Source organism: Glycine soja, chromosome 8 (assembly GCF_004193775.1).
Source record: "Glycine soja cultivar W05 chromosome 8, ASM419377v2, whole genome shotgun sequence".
Lineage (NCBI taxonomy): Eukaryota > Viridiplantae > Streptophyta > Magnoliopsida > Fabales > Fabaceae > Glycine > Glycine soja.
In genome coordinates, this window is record NC_041009.1 from 13,662,496 (window position 1) to 13,684,694 (window position 22,199).

The 22,199-nt window shown below is 30.1% G+C and overlaps 1 protein-coding gene across 1 annotated transcript; it reads right to left on the minus strand.

Moving 5' to 3' along the window:
• Window positions 1–20,033: 20,033 nt before the first annotated feature.
• Window positions 20,034–21,853, minus strand: LOC114422108 (probable BOI-related E3 ubiquitin-protein ligase 3). Its single transcript, XM_028388312.1, has 3 exons — window positions 21,558–21,853; window positions 21,083–21,461; window positions 20,034–20,842 (listed from the first exon to the last, which is right to left on the minus strand). The coding sequence occupies exons 1-3, from the start codon at window positions 21,611–21,613 to the stop codon at window positions 20,237–20,239; spliced, it is 1,041 nt and encodes a 346-aa protein (XP_028244113.1). The 5' UTR covers window positions 21,614–21,853; the 3' UTR covers window positions 20,034–20,236.
• Window positions 21,854–22,199: the final 346 nt, after the last annotated feature.

The window sequence follows — 22,199 nt, forward strand, 5'->3', positions numbered from 1 at the left end:
CTCAATCAAATTCATTATCATCTTGAATTAGAGTTAGTGGGGAGAAATTAATTTCCATCTCATCCACAATTTTCTCAATTAAGAACTTTTTTTTTCCTTCAATCTATATTTTGGACGGTAGAATTAGAAAGAGCTTTCTACTTTCTAGCCTTTAAAATACTCCTTGTCAGTATGTGACAATAATAAATTATTGTGTCCATTTAATTTAATGTGGGTCATTATTAATTTCAGGGATATGAATATGATACCCGTATAACATCAATGAATCATAAGCACATGGGAAGTGTTAACCTCATCTTGCAAATTTTGTTGTGTGATGACAAGGTGGGGACAAGTCTAAGCTGTGAAGTCAGTATCTGTTATTCCATTATAAGCCTTAAAGAGTCAGATATTATTAAAACAGACACATTGCTTCATCAAATAGGTCAGATTGTTATTGCCATTCAAGTGGATCCTAGTGTCACTAAGGCCCAACACACATTTATTTCCACACCTGTCCTCCTTTTGTTCAATATGGCCCTATTTGTGTTTTTCACAAGTACAATAAAATAACAATTTTAGGTTGTACAGTATCATTAGTAGGGATGGGTGTATGGACCAGTCCGGTCCGTTTAAGACCCGACCCGTGAAACCTGTGTTTTAAGCAGATCGGGTAAATTTGTTCCACGAAATAAATGGACTTTTTTTAGGTTCGTATCCAATCTGTCAAGCTCATGGATAAACGGAATGATCTATGGATTCAATTAATAATTAAAAAAGATAAAAATATGTGTTTGGTTGTTTGACACGACCACAAGCAAGAGAGGTGTGGCAACGTAGGGAGGTGCAACATGCAAGAGAGAGGTGTGACACGTAGAGAGGGGTAGCGCGCGCGAGCTAAGGAGGAGGAAGTGACATTCTCGTGCGATGTTGGTCGGGGTAGATAGGTCGCGGGCAAGCCGAGGAAGAGAAAGGGATGTTGCGGGTCTCGCAACAAAGTGAAGGTCGTGGGGAAGGAGACACCCAGCAAAGTGAGGGTTTGGAAGGGGAGGTTTTGAAGTAAGTCTCAACTCTCAACTCAAATACTCAATCTGTATAATTTTTATTTTAAAAATCATTTTGTCTTATACAAGCTATTCGCAAGTCCGCGTATAAAATCTTTTAAGTCTATAGACTTAACGAACCAAACTCAAGTATTACTTATAATTATACAAGTTTGTAAAAAAAAAAAAGGTTTGTAACCCGTTCAATCCACGGGCTTAACGGATTGACCCAGATACCTAAACACATATACTCACCCCTAATCATTAGAAGCTTCAAGAGGAAAGTGGGTAGATGAGTAGATAAGACCCTCAATTATGGGTGGTGAGTGAAAAAAGTGAAGTGATATGGCAATTTAAAAATGAAAATACAATGGGAATAGCTTAGAAGACAATTCCAAGATGAAGTGTGTTAGTCCTTGAGTTACTATGTTACTATATAACATAATTGTGACATACTATCTATCCTGTGTTGTAGGGCACCACCCCCACTAGTGCCAACTAAAGAAGAAAAAGAACAAATATTACCAAGATCAAAATTGATAAGAGTCTACTTCCATAATGTTGTTAAGATAGAATTGGAACATGAAACATGTTGTTACCATTTTAGACTACAGCCACTGAGAATAGTATATGCCTTCCATCCAATTCTGATTTGAATGGATGAATAGATGGTGATTTTGCATTTGATGCAATCTTTTGATCTTTCCATTGATCCTCCACTAAAATACTGAATTATGAATTGATTGGACATGCTAATAGTGGAAAGAACATTGAAGGGGACAATTCTTAAGTGTGAAAACACTATAATCCTTCTTTAAAAAGAATGGGAGTGGGAAAAGGTAAAACTGATGGTATACCTTCCATTTGACTAGAATAATGTAAAAAAAAAAAAAAAACTCATGCCTTAGTTCTGGTTTTATCTTTTGTTTTGTTTCTTTTTATTCCTGAAAAAGAAAAACAGAAGCTTGAGTGATTGTAGAAAACCCACAATGGGAATCTGCCAGAGTTATATCAAAATGGAGTGTCAATTCCAACAACAAAAATTTACGGTCCATTATGAGTGTGGGCCTGATCTTCCTCTTTCACAAGAAGAATTGTGGACAGCACAATATGATGCACTCCCATATTGATGATAAATACCAAATATTTTTCCCCTTATATATTCGGTCCAAAAGTGATAGCTGGTCGATTCTCTGTGATGCCAATCTCAATTCTCTAGCTAATGACTCAATGTACGACTTTCAAAAAGAAAAAGGGATAGAGGGGAAAAAAAAACTTTTACAATATATAATTTTTTTTAAAAAAAAGTGGGAAAGAGGGTTACATAGTACATATCTATGTCAACCTTGCTCTTGATTGGAGATCAAATATTTTATGACATGGTTATTCCAATCCCATCCCACTACACACTATCCATCCACATAGAAAATCCTATCTATATGACACTAGATATAATGAGTGCCCACATATCACAACCAAAGTTTTTTAGAGTGGCTAATGTAGACAAGAAGGACCTATTAATAACACTTTTAGACAAAGTCCCCACTGAAAAGAAAGGGAGGATGGCAAAGGCATAATGATTTTACCCAAGATGGGGGGAGTTGGGGTTGTGACCACAAACTCCAAGAAACGATTAATGGGATGAGTAAGCCTAGGTGGTGTTGGCACATGGATATTATTTTTATTTGGGGGGAGGGGGGGGGGGGGTGATATTTACACTAGCACACACCAATATGTCCAAAGGTGAGAGGAAAACAATAGTTAACAATGTTCCTCCTTTTTATTCTCATGTTCCTTTAGTTTCTCTTTTCCATGTTTCATCCATAGTGGGAGAGGCCGGGCTTCCTTCATTCAAAAATGCAATAAATAATGTCCTTATCTTTAGCCTCACTCCACCTATCGCACCAAATCCATCCTTGTAAAGTAGCCTCATGGCAGGTCATTCAAATTCCCTAGTAAAGAAATTTTTCATTATGTGAAATATGATTATTGATTTCTAGGTGAATGGTTTATGCCCCTTTCTTTTATGGATTCTTAATTGCCTATCTTGACCCACATGTTCTTTTTTAAAATTATATACATATCACCCCATTATCCTTTACAAAGTGAAATGAGAATCAAATAATGCAAGAAAGATAAAAGGTACTAATATATATATATATATATATATATATAGAGAGAGAGAGAGAGAGAGAGAGAGAGAGAGAGGGGATTAATTTTCTTAACATTTTATAAAGAAAAGGAATAAAAAGGGAAACAGAAACCTTTCTCACATTGGCTTAAAAGGAAAGAGAATTAACCTTAGATAATGGCTGTTGAGTATGACCATCCACATTAATTTCAGAAATAAATATTATTTTTAAAAGTTAGGCAGACCTCAATAGCAACATGTCATTGGTGATTGAAAAATGAAAACCAAGAATTTCATTCTTTGGATTTCTAAATGCCTTTCACTGGCACCTTTAGACTTTGAGATTCACAATTGTCATGTATGAAGAGAGAATTGGGCATGCCTCTTTGGGAGCCAGCTTCATTTCAATTTTATTCTATCTTACCCTAGGTGTTATCATTTTATTTTATCTTTTTCTTCTTTTAAGTGACTTGTGATATGGGAGAGTAGTAGTATTAGTAGTGGGGCCCTCTTCTTTAAAAGAAGAAAACATGTGTTAGGATAGAACAAAAGGAAGCAACAAAATCAATTCTATGATGATGAAGTAGTACATGAGTGCCCCCTTTCACAAGGGAAGAAAGTTAGGTTCGGCATCATGGAACCCCCTCATGCTTTCTTTATTTAGATCCATATTCTATGCTTTGTACTATCCCAATACTTGGAGCAGGCCCACCCAACCCCCAACTGAAAATTTGGAATATGTATATCACCGATATGGACAACTTATGTGACACACATTTCTAACCCTTTTGCACCAAGTCTAACACGTCTACATACACATTCTTGAGCAAGATAATTAAAGAAAGCAACATGGCCTGGGTCTAGATACTTACAAGGCTTGCCTATATCTCCTTAGCCCCTTGAGAATTTATATTAATATTTTTATATCCATTGGGTTAAGTATCATTGTCCTAATTGGAGAACAGGTGCGTAGGGTGTACGTGACCCATGGATTAATTGGAACCTGCCCTTGATTTTTCCAATCCATAATTAACTATTCCTGTGAGTGGATAGATAAAGACATGTTTTAATGAGTAATTTACATCAAAATGAGTATCATTGGGAGGAGGAGGAGATGGAGAAGGTGGGAAGAAAGAAGAAAAAAAAGGTTTTGACCCCACATAAAATGGATGTGTGATTCTATGCACAAGAAGAGGGACCAAAGCAATGAAAGTGGGTTAGTTTATTCACACGTCTTTGTCTCAAAAGGGAGACATGGGGCACTGTGGTTTAGTGTTTGTTGGTTTGCCTTTTTCCCTTGGGCAATAATATTATTACTCAGTCACATTGATAAGGGGGTGTGTCTTTGATTGGTTGAATGTTTGATGATTTGCGTAAAGGCATTTTCAAAGCTTGGGAAAAAAAGTAGTAGGGGGTATTCCAAATTTCCAATGTGCATTGCACCACTCAACCAGAACACCCTTTATGAGATATGCCGTTTGACAAACTCAAAAATACATGAAATTGAAAATCCCCTAGCTAGTTTGACAGATCACAATTATCTTCAAAGACATCATTTTAAACAGGGTTACCCATTTCTTTAATCGACAAAGAGGTCAATTATATATAAATTGGTATTTTAAATTAATCATATATTCCTACATTACTCCATCACCATCACCATCAAATTAAAACCTTGTGATAATATGCAAAGAGTCCTACACACATTCATCAATGTGGATGCACTAAAAAAGGATTATGCCTATAATTGATTTTTTTGGTAGGTTTATAATTGATTAAAAACAACGTCCTTCTCAATTGCAAGTTACATTTTAATTCTCCCAATCAACTAAAACTGTTCATTATTATAATTTTAAACTTGAGCCAAATGTTTCCATCATGCTCAAGTCAAATCATTTATAATTTTCTCAAATAAGTAACTCCTATAAACTGTTTTAAAATGATATCAAAATAAAAGTTCATTGAAACCAATTTTGCGGTCCGTATATGATGGCTCAAAACTGCTTTAAGTAGACGCCTAATGTGGTGTCTATGGTTGAAAAACAATTCAAGAATGGAATTTAAAAGTGGATGAATCTTAATAGGAATAATATGATCATAAAATGGAATTTGAACTCATTACCCCCCTTTAAACATAAAAGAGTCAATAAAATAAACAAAAAATGATGTGGTGATCATCGTTGACTGTGTTAGTGACTCAACCATTTGGATCTCCTGTGTACATTGTAGCTTGTAGGCCAATATTCATGGTTGCAAGATGCCGGTGACCTTGGTTACAATCTTTCCCTAAAATAAAATCAATAATAACAAATAGCTCCAAAAGCAATTCTTTTATTACTGTTATATTTTAGTACTCACTTTGTAAGCAATTAGAAGACAAGCATATGACATAGTAAGACAATGACCTCTCGATTTCAAAGTACAATAAAAATATGTGAGGGGGGATGGAAACAATCACCACCAAGAATATGATATCTAACATAACAAGATTCCTAATGGGCAATCAAATTCAACACGGCAAATTGATGGGAAATAGAAAATTTTATAGATCATACATTTTTGGGTGTCACCATATCCATTGCAAAATAAATAAATAATTAGTCAAAAAAATAGTTGTCTAAGCATAGGGTTGAGAGGTGACCCAATTGAATACCTCCACAATCCATAATTGAAAAAAGCAAAAAATAGTCAATTTCATGGAGCGGAGTATGATCCATACATAGGTGGGTGGCACAGACAATTTCAAAGAGAGAAGAACAAATGTCATTCTCAACGATGATATGGGTTGTCAATGAATTATATAATATAAATTGAAAAATAATAATTTTAATAAATGCTAAAATTATTCAATGATTTAAATTGCAATCAAATGCAGGCCAAGGAAGCATAGAAGAAATAAGAACGATATTTTCGTACCACAGATCACGTTCACTAGTGTCTGAACTCTGAAGTCTGCATTACAATAGATGTTTTTTAAGATAAAAAAATATTAATTAATATATAAAAGCATATCCAAAGTTAATCATTTCTTGATTAGGTAAAATGTTCTCACTACTTTTGCCTAGAATCCTAGGTAGAAGCATTCTTTCTAATTTTTTATCGGGTAAATAATTATTTTTGTCTGTGAATGTATAATTCACTAACAAATGTGTCCCTCTAAAATAAAAATACAAAATTTAGTTTCTGAAAGTGTAAAAAGTGCGACAAATATATCTGGACGTTAACTTTTGTCCGTCACCGTTAATAAAATAGTTTACATGGTACAGAGGGACGAATTTGTCACTGGAATGATTGTCAACGTAATTATCTCTAATTGTCAGCGTAGAGACATATTTATCATATAATATTTTTTTTACTTTCCTTATTCCTACTATGCTGACAGATGCGTCCTTAAAGGATGAAAATACAAAAATTTTGTCCCCGAAGTGTATAAAATGCGACAAATATATCAGGACGTTAATAATATATTATGACTACTTATTATAGTTTTGAAAAAATTATAATGATTGCAACAAAATTTTGGAAGAACTATATCACATTGGTAAGTGTCGGTTTCCATTATATAATTTAAAACTTCATCAACAGTTGAGATATACATAAAATATTACCAATGGAAGTGAATTTTTATTACTTTGACAAATTCTTCTTACTTTTCTTCAACTAAAAAAAATCAATTCTTTTGTTGTTAATTCTTGAATAAATGCTATCAATACTGGAAAAAACTTATTGTAAAACAATAAGAAAATCATTATTTTTATTTAATCTAACACTATTTATTTAATTATTTTTTTTATAAATTTTTCATAATAAAATATGAATGTCTATTAATATATACAATGACATCAAATTACAAATTATAATAATAAAAGTTTGTTGATTTTAAAATTATTTTTTTAAAATCATACACAATTATTTTTTATTGACTAATCATTTAAAAAATCATAACCTTAAAAAAAATAATTCCAAAGGAGGTGAGTATTTTTGACAAATTAAGAGTGTCATTACAATTACAATTTTCCCTAAAAATTATTCATGGGTCTAATTTAATTATAATGCTTTACAACAAGCATTTTTTCTTGAACCTTTCATCAAGCATGATAGTCTAAAAAAGTTATTTATAGTTTATAAAATGAGTATTTTTTTCTTCTTTTAGACTCAGTTAAATTTACGAGTTTGTTAAAAAAAGAATTGTCACAATTATTATAAATTTTTTTAAATTATAATAATTAGGCGCAATCTACTATTAACGTTTGAATATATTTGTATCACCTTTTATATTTTTCAGAACTAAATTTTGTATTTTCATCTTTAAGAGACGCATCAACGCATAGGGAAAACTAAAAGTAAAAAAAAATATTATATGACAAATATGTCCCTATGCTCACAATTAGAGATGATCACGTTGACAATCATTTTAGTAACAAATTTGTCCCTTTGTGTCACCTAAGCTATTTTATTAATGGTAACGGACGGAAGTTAACAGCATAATATATTTGTCGAACTTTATACACTTTCGGGTACTAAATTTTGTATTTTTATCTTTCGAGAACATATTTATCAACGAATTACACATTTAAGAATAAAAGTGACTATTTACCCTTCTTTATTTTATTTTCTCTCCTTTTTTTATAATTATTCCGGTGATAAGTCCTACTCCACTAGGTAACTGTGATAATTAAACAATTTGTCCATCAATGTTAGTATTTTTTAAATAAACGTGTCCATTTGTGAAGGATATAAAATGCTCATATTCATGTGCAACAACAGAATGCATTACAATGATAATAGTTAATAAAACAATTTTTTTAAAAAATAACTAAGATTGCATAAGTTCTCATATTAATAATTATATTCACTTTATTCCAACCAAATTTCATTATAATTTAGTAGAATCAAATCTCATTAAAGCAATTGGTTCATTCTAGTAACTACTAGGAGCTTATTTTGGTCAAACAGTAAAGTTATTTTATAATATCATTTAATCATATATTATTACATCATTAAAAAAATATTGAAAAACCATTCATATTATTCTTTTGATTACTTGATAACAAACAGTTAAACGATGGCAAGAACAACTTCCATACCAAATCAAAATTGAAATTAAATTATCAAACTAGTAGATAAATTGAAATTAAAGTTGTTGATGAAGTTCAACTGCAAGTTTTGAAAAAATATTCATAACCACAATTTTGAGGCAACACCAAGGTTATAAGGAGTGTTTACAACGGTAACACAATCATAATTGTGATCATATTTATTCGCAATATCAAGGAACATGAAGAAATATCAATAATCAGCCCAACTTTTTTTTTAGTCTTCACAATTATCTTCTTTTAAAACAATCTTATTCAACATATAATCTAATATTAAACGTGAACATCTCTTTTAACAAGAATTCAAACTTTAATTTGTTATATTATCCAAGACTAGTCTTTTCTACTAAACCCAAGTCAGTTGCTACCGATACCGCGGTATAAAACTTTGCTCAAATGGTTTATTTAATTGATCACTTAAAAGGTGATCAATCTTAAGATTAGAATTTAAGGGGGGATGAGTGGGAATCAGATTCACGTGTTTTGGGAAGCTGCCGGTAACAAAGGGACAGATGGTCCTAATCGAGTGGGGGCCCACAAAGATCCCACCCTACAAAAATGAAATCTGCCCATTATTTTAGTGTTGTCCTTGTAAGGGACTCCTCACTAAATGCTAGCTGCCTTTGGCGTTTGTTCCTGCCCTACTACGTGGGGCCCTCCCCAAGGGGTGTCCCCCAACTGCATCAAATCAACAAACATCATTTTTTAGCTTTTCTTTTTCTCTCTACATAGAGCAATTCAAAAAATAGTCTTGACACAAAAATAATTTTATTAATGAACCATAATTTTTATTATTTTTATCCATTAAATTTATATTAAAACTCACGTGACAATAATTTTAATTACAAACAAAACATACACTAAATTTCTTTTGGCCCATGTAAGCAGTGAAATGAATTGAATTGGGTGGTGGTGACTCCTCAATTGATTTGAAATTTTGAAGCTTTGCCTCTTGCATTGCACAACCAACAAGGAACAAAGGTACTACTCACTAGTAATACTGTTAGTGCTAGCTAAGCAAGCTAGCTTTTCAAATGGAGGCCATTATTATAGGCCTCTTGACCTTTTTTATTTTTCTATTTACTAGCTGTACTTTTCTATTGGATGAATGTGACCATAGATAATTGAAGCTGATTCCAATGTGATTACACCAGCTCTACTTTTGGAATTTGTCCCATTTCTTTGTTTAGTGATTTCTTTATTGTTGTTCTTACACAATGTTTTATAAATCAGATCCAACTCTTGAGTTAAACAAATTAGATTGTTCATTAGTAATGGTTCTAATTTAAAAATTAGTCTCACCAATTAAATCATAATTGTATTGGTGTAGTATCTGATTTGATGTTCAAGATATTATATGCGCACGCGCGTACACTAATATACTTCCAGAAACTTGTTTATTGATCATCAATAAGTTTTCTGAAAATTATGGTTTTTAATTTAAGTAAAATCCAAAAATGTGTGTTAAAAAAAATTTTGTTATTAAATAATGATTAAAAAATTGCATAATAAAATTATAACAAAAGATATCTTCATTGTTAAATTGCATAATAAAAACTTGTTTATTGATCATTAATAAGTTTTCTGTAAATTATGAGTTTTTGATATAAGTAAAATCTAAAAATGTGTGTTAAATTTTTATTATTATTAAATAATGATTAAAAATTTGCATAAAAATTATAATAAGAGATGTCTTCGTTGTTAAATAAATAATCTATTTTTTATGAAAATAAAATAAAGTTATAAAAGTACAGAAATTGATAAATAAATTATGAAAATAAATTATTAGAACTAAGAGACATCAACTTTCTGTTTATTAGTTTAATATGATATGATAAATTGACATTTTAAAATTTAAATTAAGATTTTTTAAGGTAAAATTAAGATTATTAAATCTTATTGATTGTATTTGAAATTTAATAGACTAAATTTGGGTGTCTTGAAAAAATATATTTATTAACTTTTAATATAGTGCATTATGATTTAAAATTTAATTTTAATTCAAATTTAAACTAGGATTAACTAAATTTATGTAGTGATGTTAGTGAAGAATGAAAAATAAAAATATATTAAATGTTTAATGAACATGCTACGTGATTTCATAAAAAAAGGTAAATTTTAAAAGTATTTTTATTTTTAAAACTAAATATTTAAATTTACAATGTATATGTATAGATGAAAGTTTAAAGCCACACTTTAAAGGGGACAATAATCTACACTTTACAGGATAATATATCTTCCTTGTCAAAAAAAGGATAATATATTTTCACCTACTCGATCGACGTGTTATATGAATTTACTCTATTATTTTTTTATAGGCATATTAGACTATTAGTGCACTCTATAAACTATTTGTCAAGACAAGAGTATGTATGTTTTTTTATATAAAATCATGTTGCAAATAGCGTTATTCTAAATATTTTTATAAACATGTTGAAAAATAGCGAATGATGTAAGGATCATAGCGTCTGAAACTTAATTTGTGAAAACATGCATTGATTGGAATTCAGAAACTCACATAATGACAGATATGAGGTTGTTGATATAGTCTTTATCATGATGTAAGTTGATGAATTCCATTAATTGCTGATTCATGCGATGTTTTCCCAGTCACCAAAATGCATATTACCCGTTCATTGAAACTTAGGTCCTACAAATACTTCGTCCTTAATTAATTAAATTTATTTAAATAAAATATTCGTGCAATACAGCTAAATATATAACTTTTGGATGGGGTGCTACTAGTGTGTTTATTCTGACATTATATAGCATATATGATTAAAAATAATAATAAATGTAAAGTTATTCTTATTATGATACGATTCTCGCGAACAATAAAAAAAAACAATGGTTATTACATCACCTCTTAATAGCATGTTAATATATTTTATTAACCCAATGGATAATTAATTTCGGCACCTTCAAAATTCACAAAACACATATATAATATCTAAAAATGTTTTCGTGTCATTTTCAACACAATGACATTTAGATTTCTATATTTTTTTTTGTTAAATCAATGCAATAGAAATTATAGGATGGACATATAACACTGAATCACGTTATTCTATTAAAGACACACCAGTGCTATGTGTTAGAACTCATTAACGCCAGTCTAGTGATGAAAATTGAGATAATTTCATGAAAATTTAGGTTTAATTTTCATTTTTGTTATTATACACACACAAAAATGCTATATGCTAGAAAAATGAAGTTGTTTACCCTTGCAATTTAAAAAAAGTAATAACAAAGACAATGAAAGGATGTTATTATAATCAAAAACCAATGTTTAGAATTTACTAAGTAGTGCTATATATGCTAGTGCACACCATTATCAAAAACCAATGAACGAAAGAGATGAATATATTTATTGTAAATTTTAACTATAATATAATTTATATTTAAAATATGTATTTATCATGCTTAAAAAATGTATTTATTATGAATTTTAATTATGTAAAATAAATATTGATCCCTTGTGATGCACAAACTAAAATACTAGATAAATATATTGTAATTTTAAGTTAAATTTCATGACAAATATTGGATGTTATACTGGTACATCTCACAACACAAAATTATTTTTTGTCCTTGATAAGTATTATATTGTGTTTGGATGGATTAATTCAGCAGGGAAATTTATTTTTTCAAATAATTTAAAATGATTCATAATAAAATAGTTTGTCTAGATAAAATATTTGAAAGGATATTTAATTTTTAGTATTTTTATGAATCATTTTGATGGACTAAAACAATGAAATTTCAAATTCTCTCAAAAAATATATTATTTGAAATTCTTTTTTTAGAGATGTTCACTTTAACTCATGTTCTTGCTTTTGACTCTTTCTCACTCAACACTCACAACTACAGGTGACCAAAGTTTTTACGGCCAACATCGACATAAGTTGTTTTTCGCTGACGTTGGCTGAGATTTTTTCGGTCAGAATTTTTTTGTATGATGTTAACCAAAGTTATCTTTTGTCGATGTCGGCTAAGATTGTTTTAAGATGATGTTGGTTAGGGTTATTTTGTATCTCACGTTAGTCATAGGAATTTTTTGCTAACGTCGGCCAAGAATTTTTTTGGCGGTTGTCATCCAAGTTTTTTCAATTGATGTTGACCAATGATTTGTTTGGCCGACATTGGCTAGATTTTTTCTACTGACATCGGTCATGACTAACTTTTGAGTAAACACCTGCTAGGATTTTTCAGCCGATGTTAACCAGGTTTTTCCAGCCAACATCAGCCAAGCTATTTTTTAGCCAATATCGGCTAGGGTTATTTTTCAGCCGATGTTAGCTAGGGTGTTTTGACTTATGTCAACTAGATTTTCTTAGTCAACATCAGTTAGGATTTTTTTTCCAACATCGACTAGGGTTTTCTAACAGACAACGGTCAGAGCTATTTCTTAACCACGTTAGCTAGGTTTTTTGGTTGATGTTGGCTAGGGTTTTTTCTGCTAACACCGGCTAAGTATTTTTTACTGACATAGGGTATGACTATTTTTAGTCGACATTGACTAGGTTCTTACAGTCGACATCCACTAGAATTTTTTCGGTCGACATCGATCAGAGCTATTTTTTAACCAACATCAGCCAAGGCTATTTTATAGTCGATGTTAGGTAGGTTTTTTTTTCAACATTGGTCAGGACTATTTTTTAGCCAACTTCGAATAGGGATTTCTCAATCAACATTGACCAATGATATTTTTCAGCCGACATCGGGTAGTTTCTATTGGTCGGCATCGACTAAGCTATTTTTTAGCCGATATTTGATAGATTTTTTTCAACGCCTGTTAGTATTTTTTAGGTTGACGTTGGCTAAAAATAGTCTTGGTCAATGTCGTTCGAAAAGACCCTAGCCGGTGTCGGCCAAAAAAACCCTAGCTATTGTTGATAAAAAAAAACCTATCCAACATTGATTGAAAAATAGACTCAACCAATGTTAGCCGAAAAATAGTCTCGACTAATATCAGTTGACAAATATTTTCAACATACTTTGACAAAAAAAAACCATATTTAATATCGATCGAAAAATAAACTTGGTTGATGTCGGTTTAAAGACATCACTGGCTGTGGTCAAATAAAACAATATTTGTTAAAATTATCAATATTTTATATTTTTAAATTATTAAAAATTGAAAAATATTTTTTAATTAATATTTCAAAATTTGATTGTGTTTGTTTTCTATAAAGTTTAGTATTAAAATTTCATCTATTTAAAATATAAAATTAAAATTTTACATATAGAGGAAATTGAATTGCCCTATCCAAACAAAGAATTTAAAATTGAAGAAATCTGAATTGATTTATCCAAATAAAATATTTAAAATGAAGGAAATTAAAATTAAAACAATTTAAATTTTAAACATCTTAAATTCCTTAAAATTTAAAATTTCTAGTTCAAACACAAGATTAAAGTTTTCACTCACATAGTTTCACAAGAATCATGATCTACACTATTAAAAAAGTTTTATTGTTTAGACAATCAATTTAAGTATTCTTTTTCTTGCCTCTTCAAATATAAATCAATAAATTCTTTCTACAACGCTTTTCAAGCTTTAACTAACTTCAAAATTTGAAGGAAAATAATATCCCTAAACTATCGTTTCATTTAACTTACGTATATCAAATTATAGTCTAAGAGCTTGTAGGATATATACATTTACAAGATTTATAGATAATATTTTTTTGAATGATTAAAAATAAATAAGCATAGTAAATATAGTTTAGAGGAATGCTTAGTAATATTTTTTTAACACTCTCTATTGTAAGCTAAAATTTATTTAAAATTATAAATTTTGGTTGGTCTCACTCCTAAATTAAAAAATAGAGTAATTAATAATTTGCAATGAATTTCTGCTAATTATACGAAGAGTACAAGTGAGATTCCTTTTTTTTTTTAATCTAATTTGCAATGTTATCTTTTTTTTATTTGTTGCATTTTTTTAAGTACAAGATTTGATAAACTTTATTATTATTATTATTATTAAAATTAATTCAAGAGTCAAACTTATAAAATACATTATTTAACTTGCACTCTTCGTGCTGCCTTGAAATCTTGCAAATATCATTATTCCAAATATTTCTTATAATTTTTTTGAAATACATATTGTTAATGATGTATAATCGTACAGTCTGAAACTTGATTTGTAAATATATACATTGATTGGAAGTCAAAAATATTTACAAATAATGACAAATATGAGGTTGCTGATTTAGTGTTTATCGTGATGTAAGTTGATGAATTTCATTGTTAGCTTATTCATGCGATGTTTTGCCATTCACCAAAATGCATATTATCCGTTCATGCACTGACACCGAGAAGGTTAGGCAAAATTCATGGGCCAAATTTGGTCAATTAATTGTTAAGAAATATTATTAAATAATATGAAAATATTTACTTTTAGCATGCAATAGAATTTAGAGGTTAAGTGCAAGGGTAATTTATTGCATCGCATGTATTTACAATCATGAATGATTCCCTTTTTCTTGTGAAGAATTCATAAAAAAAAAAAAAAAAGAGTAGTTGTTTCCGTCCATTTTTCTTCTTCTTTGTTGACCATTTGCTCGTTAATGTATAACTAAAAAAACAGTAAAACAAAGCTAGCCAGTAGCCTAGTTGTGTTTTTGACAAATGTGATTAGTTAAGACATGCTTTGTTTTCAGCGCATCTTAATGTGATTGGTTAAGACATGCTTAATTTGTTTTCAGCACATCTTAAAAGAATAAAAACACCAAAAGTTCTTAACCATGTGTCCATGTTGGTGATATACAAATGCCATTCATGTTTTGTAAATACAGTTAGTCATATATGGCTTTCTCATTGGTCAAATTGAAATTCTTTTGTCAATAGTGACTCATTGCTACCATTGACTTATTCTTGATTCTTAAACCCCGCACGACTCTTGCCTCTTTTGATCACCTCTTATTCTTATCTATTTTATCTATATACTACATATCGTATTTATCATGCAACAAATGCTTGAATTGTTCTTCATAATATAAAAATCAATTGGAAAATTATTTGTCGTTTTTCATAATGGAAGATCGGTTCCCATTACCATTTACACATTCAATGAACAACATTATCCATCTAGCAACAATTTTGTGATAATATATAAAATTAATTGAACTCACCGCTTGGATTGTATGCTATATAGCTAATGTAATAGAACACGAGTTGATGTAAGTGGTGAAGTATCCCAGCTTGCATTCCCATTACTAAATATTTTTCAATGCTTTTTTTAGCTAATGTAATCGAACAGCATATTGTATTACTAAATACTTAAATTATAAATTTAAGTGTTTATGTTAGGTGCCTAATTAAAAAAAAGTACTTATGTGAGGTACTATTAAATATAGATACTATAAAAAATAATTGATATTTTAAAATGATAAATATTGTAAAACAAAACCAAATCATCCAAAGTAATACAATATGGGACAGCAGAAGTAATAATGCTAAACAAATGCTTTCCAATCCCCCTCATATTATTTATTTTTAAGTTTTTTTGTGAATATTATTTTTAAGTTAATGCACATCTTTAAAGAAAATTATAAATTATACTAGTAATTATTTATGATAAATAAAGATATTAACAAATAAATATATTACTACAAAGTAACTAATACTCCGTGATCTAAAATAAACTAGTGGGACAACCTGTAGGAAAAGTAACAACTTACGTAATATATGTTTCATCTGAGTTATCTGAGTTAGATATGTTGTTTGAATGCAGATAATATTTAGCTACTCGATTTCCGACGTACAAATGGTCGATATATTTCCAAGATTTTATTTTCTTGTTTTTTTAGGATATTTACTAGATCTTGTTAACTGAATATTTAACTTCTAATTTTTTATATTTTATTTTCTTTTATTCTTAAAATATTTATTCAATTTTTTTATTATCTTTTTAAAAATATTTCATTTATATTATTTTATATTTTTCATCTATTTCAATAGTTAATTTTATCAAACTTATAATTTAATAAATTAATTTAAAAGTTTTTATCTTTCAGCTAATTTTTTACTTCTAAGTAATTTTGTAGTAATTAGTTTTATCAAGCATAATATTATTATCTTAAAAACATAAAAAACATTAGTATATAGTTTATTTTATAATTAATAAACTTTTTTTTTCAAACAACGTATGTAAGAGAATATAGAATTTATCTTTATGCTATAACTATTTTAATTTTATACAAAATGATTGACATAAATAATAATAATTTATATTGGTACTCAGAAAATAAATCTTGAGAGAATAATTTTTACATTATATAAATTCAAGATTTTCGACAAAAATAAATTAGTTACTACACTTCTGAGTAGACTACTTCATGCGAATCTATGTATCATAAAAAAAGATTTTACTTTAATTATCAACAATTATCTATAGCAATGAGCAAGATAGCAACATGTTTCATTTTTAAAAAAGAGAAAACTTTCAAATTCTGATAATAAAAGGCATACACGCATGATTGAGTGGAATTAGCCACAAAAGAAAACTAAAAGAAATTGAGGAGTCACGTGCAGGTGACATGCGGTCCGAGCCACGTTTGATTGTATATTTATCTTTTGGCCTTTTCGAGGGAATGAAAATAGAGTACTAGTAGTAGCAATCCATTCAGAAACAGAAACAGTAGTTGTAATAATAGCAGCAGATAGCAGTGCAACCAGGGCTTGCCATTTTTAACCGCGTTCCGTCAAATCTTAACTGCAACGGATCCTATTTCCTGCACCCACAATAATAATTAGTCAAAGGACGACCGTACCCACCTCGGAAAATAATCTTTGCAAAATTTTAAATTACTAAAATTAGAGATTTATTTTAATTATTTTATGTGTTACTACTATATACGTATTTTACATCTAGATAACATTAAAGAGGAGAATAAAAATAATCAAAATATAAAAAAAGTTATATATTAACTTAGAGTCAAGTGGAAAAAACTGAAAAAATAAAATAAAATAAAAGTTTTAAATTAAAATAGAGTATAAAAACCAGTCTCATATCATCTTATTATTCATTTCTTTCTTTTTTTATTATATTTTTTTTTGTTATGATCGATAAAATTATTTGAAAAAGTTAGTTAAATACTGAAAAATTAGGTAGAAGTTATAAGTTAAAATTTGGTAGATGGAAGATAAAAAAATAGTTTATTAAATTAAAAAAGTGTTTGATAAAATTAACCATTGAAGTACTTGAAAAATATTAAAATTAATTAAAAGTTATAAAAAATCTAGCTGAAAGTTTGAAGCTAAAAGTTGATAGTTGAAAAAAAAAATTAATTTATTAAATTATAAGTGTATGATAAAATTAGTTATTAAAATAGTTAAAAAAATATAAAATAATAGAAAAATAATAAAATTGTAATTAATTTAAAAAGATAATAAGGAAAAAAATAAATATATTAAAAATAAAACTGAAAAAAATATAAAAAGTTATAAGATAAAAACAAGTAACATTCTTAAAAAAATACTAAAAAAAAACTTATTAACTAAATAAATTTTTATGAAACATAATTTTTATAAACTAATGCACCCTTAAGGTCTGTTTGAGTTACCGTTTTCGTTTGCAAATGAAGGTAACCCAAAGCATCTTAACCCTTGTTTTTTTTTTTTGTTTTTTTTGTTGTTGTATTTATGGTGGTCCGTCAGATTTTCCTCTAAAATTATGCAAATGTAAGTTTGAGGTCAGTCACGGAAAAACCAAACATACTCATGGTATAAAAAAATTTATTTTACTGTTCATTTACTTTATAAAATAATTTATTTCTCAATCATTAAAAAATTACTATTAATATAAATTTTAAATAATTATTATAAAAGTTAATAAATCTATCATGTGCGAGAACATGTGAGTTAGATAATATTGTTTTATGTTGTCAGGGATATCATCTATTTTTTCAATAATTTTACATTAGTATATTTAATAATAAATTATTATATTTATTTGAATATAATAGTTAATAAAAAAAATAACAAATTTATAATATTAACTATTTTGTTGAGCAAAAATAATAAACTAAATTAAGTTATATTAATTATTTATAATTAAATAATAATAAAAAATTATTTTATATTTTCAGTATATTTATTTGAATTTAAGACTTTTGTAATTGTAAATTGAAAATATTAGTTTTTTTAATTTATAAATCAATATAATAGCACCTTCTAATTTTAGAAACTAATCAATTATTGATTGTGAAAGAAAAATAATATTTTTTTTTAAGTGTAAGCCCCGCAATTTTGTTTTCCTTTTTTTCCCCTCTGCTCGCTTCACCAAAACAAACGAGTGAAATTCTCAAATCTTCCTCTTTCTCTTTCTCTTTCCCACGTCAGTTTTTTTTACTAAACAATTTTTACTATTTCTTCTTTTTACTAAACAAAGCCGTAAGAAAATCTTTTGTGCTACAAAATCGGAGTGGTATTAACATAAAGGGAGAGAATATAATTGGGGTAGGTATAGGCACTGGTAGCTCTAGTCCCTATTTAAAAGTGACGAGAGAGATTGAAGCCAGCAGTGTCGCACAGTAAGAACCGTATGACACGCCACATTCAATCACCACCTTTCTTTTTCACTCCACAAAACCTTCATTCTCCTGCACCGTCCCCGAAATTAACACTTACCTTTTTTGGATTATCTCTATAAACCAACAACGTCCAACATACTATGATTAAATTTTATAAGCATGCTCACAAAATTTGATTTGCTAATTGTATATGTGAAATGATTGAGTGTACTTTTGATTAATAGTTAAAATTATTATGATGTATGATACAAGGCAAACATATAAAAATAATATGAAAATAAAATTAAGGATTCAGATTTTTTTTTTAAAGTACTTTGTCTCAAGTATTTTCAAGTGATTTTCGAACATACACTTCTATGATCTGTGTATGTTTCAAAAGCTAATTTCATAACTTTTAGTTATGATTTTCAAGTGATTTCCAAACATATAAAAACAAAACAACGTCGTCTTCTCCACGCCATTATGACAACTTCACCAAGACTTTTTGCACTGTTTTTACTTTATTTATAGAAAAATATTATTTTGTAGTAAAAAAAAGGAAAAGTTTAATTATTTATAATCTAAAAAATAAAAATAACATTTTTGGCGGGGTGTTGGGAACCACCGGTTATCGTGTCGGGTTGTGCGATGTGTATTGGCCTTTGGTCCAATGCCTGAGCTCTTAATTAGAAAATGGCCGTTGCAGGCACTCTTCAAACAACAGCGACATTTACGAGCGTCCTACGTGTCAGCTTTTGCCGCAGACCTGTCCCTTTCTGTCCCCACGCGCCCCTTCCTCTTTCCCAGTTTCTCCATTCGGGAAATTATCTAGTAGATCCACCGCGGGTCCCACTATATTTTACTTTGTTAAAAACTCAAAATTCACATTAGAAAACCGAAATTTTAATTCAACAGCACTAGTGATAAGTTTCTGTTATTTATTCTTTTTTTTTTATAAGTAAAATCTCTCCTCTTAAACGTGCTTTTTTTCATCTACAATAGTGAAACTCTTCAGAAAATTGAAATCAATTTCAATCCAATCAACCTAATGTTTGATTAACTAATTAATAATTAATTAATAGCTCAACATGCAAATTTGATGAAATGCAATTGGCATTAAACGAGTCATTTTAAACAACCCATCAAAACGCCTTCAAGTAAGAACAAGTCCATAATGATGAACCGAACATAAAGTGTACCTTAATCGGACAATCTCTCAAGACCCTGACATGCTTTTCAGATTTGAGGTCGTAACAACATCCAATGCACAAAACAACTAAATCAAGTAAACAAAACATAAAGTGGAGAGAAGAATAGAGAATTCAGAAGGATCAAAGTGAACTTTTTTTTTTTTTTTTATCATCTGCCAATTTATAAAAAATTGATATATTTTTCTTTTGGAGATTGTGTTGAGATGAGAGATGATTTTTTGATTAGGGTCCTAGATAGTCCTATTTTATCCAAAAATTAGGACATGTTAACATGGACACTAGCAGTCTTGAAGGATTTACATATAGGACAAATGTGGAGTGAAGACCCACACGCAGTACACAAACACAGATGCCGGCACGGCAAAATCAGCACGCACGACTCTTCCTTCCCACAATTCCTGCACATTCTCCCATTACCATTACTACTCTCACCCCCCTCGTCCTTATCCTTCACCCCTGCGCACCCCGCTAACGTGCGCCACCCCACTTTCTTTCCTTCGCAGTCCTCCTCTGTGCTCCCGCAGCAGGACTCCGCGTCGTCCATCTCCGCGCCGCCGCACACGGTTGCGCCGCCGCGGTCTTCCTCCGCCGCGATTCCACCACACTGCGCCAAAACTTGCTCCAAATTGCAGCGTAGAGCATTTGCCGTGGCTTCGTTCGCTTCCGCTAAGTTGCGCCACACCTGATTCTCCATGCAAAGATGCTTCACTTTCTCTTCCAACGCCCAATTCAGTTTTCCGATTTTCTCTATTTCCTCTTCCTTCGCCTTCAGCTTCTTCATCACTCCAACTTCAATAGCCTCGATGAACCTCCTCGCTTGCCTCTTCCTCTTTTCATCAATCTCCATTCTCACCTTCTCCATCTGAACAAAATAAAGAAAAAAATAATCAGAATCAGAAGATGAAAAAAACCAAGTCACAATGAAATAAAATTACATGCAAGGTTTCAAAAAACGGTCGCAAAATCAAGATTTTTTAACTCTCGGCGACCGCAATTGAGACTACGGACGCATTTGTTCGTGATATCAACAAATGTGACAAACCACAACACCACCGATATTTAAAAACATGTATGAAACTACAAATGAATGAACGAGACTTACGCGTTGCATGATTAAGTGCTCGATGTCGAGTTGCTGCTGTTGGATCTGGAGAGAAACGTCTTGGCCGAGAAACGAGAATGAATCGTTGTTGATGTTGTTGTTGTAACCGTAATTGTTGCTGTTATCTCGGGAACGCTTTCTCGACGTGGGAGTCATAACAACGTTGTTAATGTGGTGGTGGTGGTGGTTGTTGTTATTGTTATAGGTAACGCCGCTTTCGGATTTCACGGCGTTACCGAGAGAATGGTTGTTGAAAACCGAGGACGGAAGCACCGTCTCCGTGACGGCGCCAGATAACGGCAGAAACGAAGAGTAACCACCCATCGGAGTGGTGTTGTTGTACATGTTCATATTCGCCTCAACAGAATTCATCACTTCCCTGAATAATAATCATTTAAGAAATTCCACAAAAGAGTGAATAACAAAAAAAGAAATATTAAGAAAGATGAGAAGAAGAAGGGGGAATGATATATACCGGTTGGGTATGAATTGAGAGGGAAAGAGATTGAGATGGCGCGCCTCAACGGCCATGATGATATATCTGAGATATATATGATGTTGTTGTTGTTGTTGTTTAACTTTCTGTTGTGCGATTCTTGCGTGATTCTTAATAAGAATGGTTTGTGTTTTTTTTTTTGGACGAGAGAAGAGAGAGCAATGGGTGAGGAAAGAAAGAAGGGAGGAGGAAAAATACAACAAGTGTGTAAGGAAACGAAAGTGAGAATGGCATGCAAATAGGTGTGGCAAGGCTGGATGGTGGGGTTTATTCGGGGGTTTCCCTCCACACACATTATTAATTACTAGATTTATTATATTATTTTTATTATTAAAATTAAATTATATTATTATTATTATTAAATGTGACCAGACGTTAGCCCAATAATTAATTAATTTTTTTTTAAAAAAAAAAAGAGAGAAAAGAGTAAAGATAGTGTTTGTTTGTTCAATTGCTCCAGTGAGAGGAGATCTTTTTGTCTATATAAATAATAATCCCGAGCAACTAGACCAGATAGAGATTTTCCAAGGGCATTTTCGTAAAACTTTTATTATCATTTAATTTAATTTATATCTTACTTTAACCAATAGTAAAAATTAAATTAAATGAATCAGAAAAGTA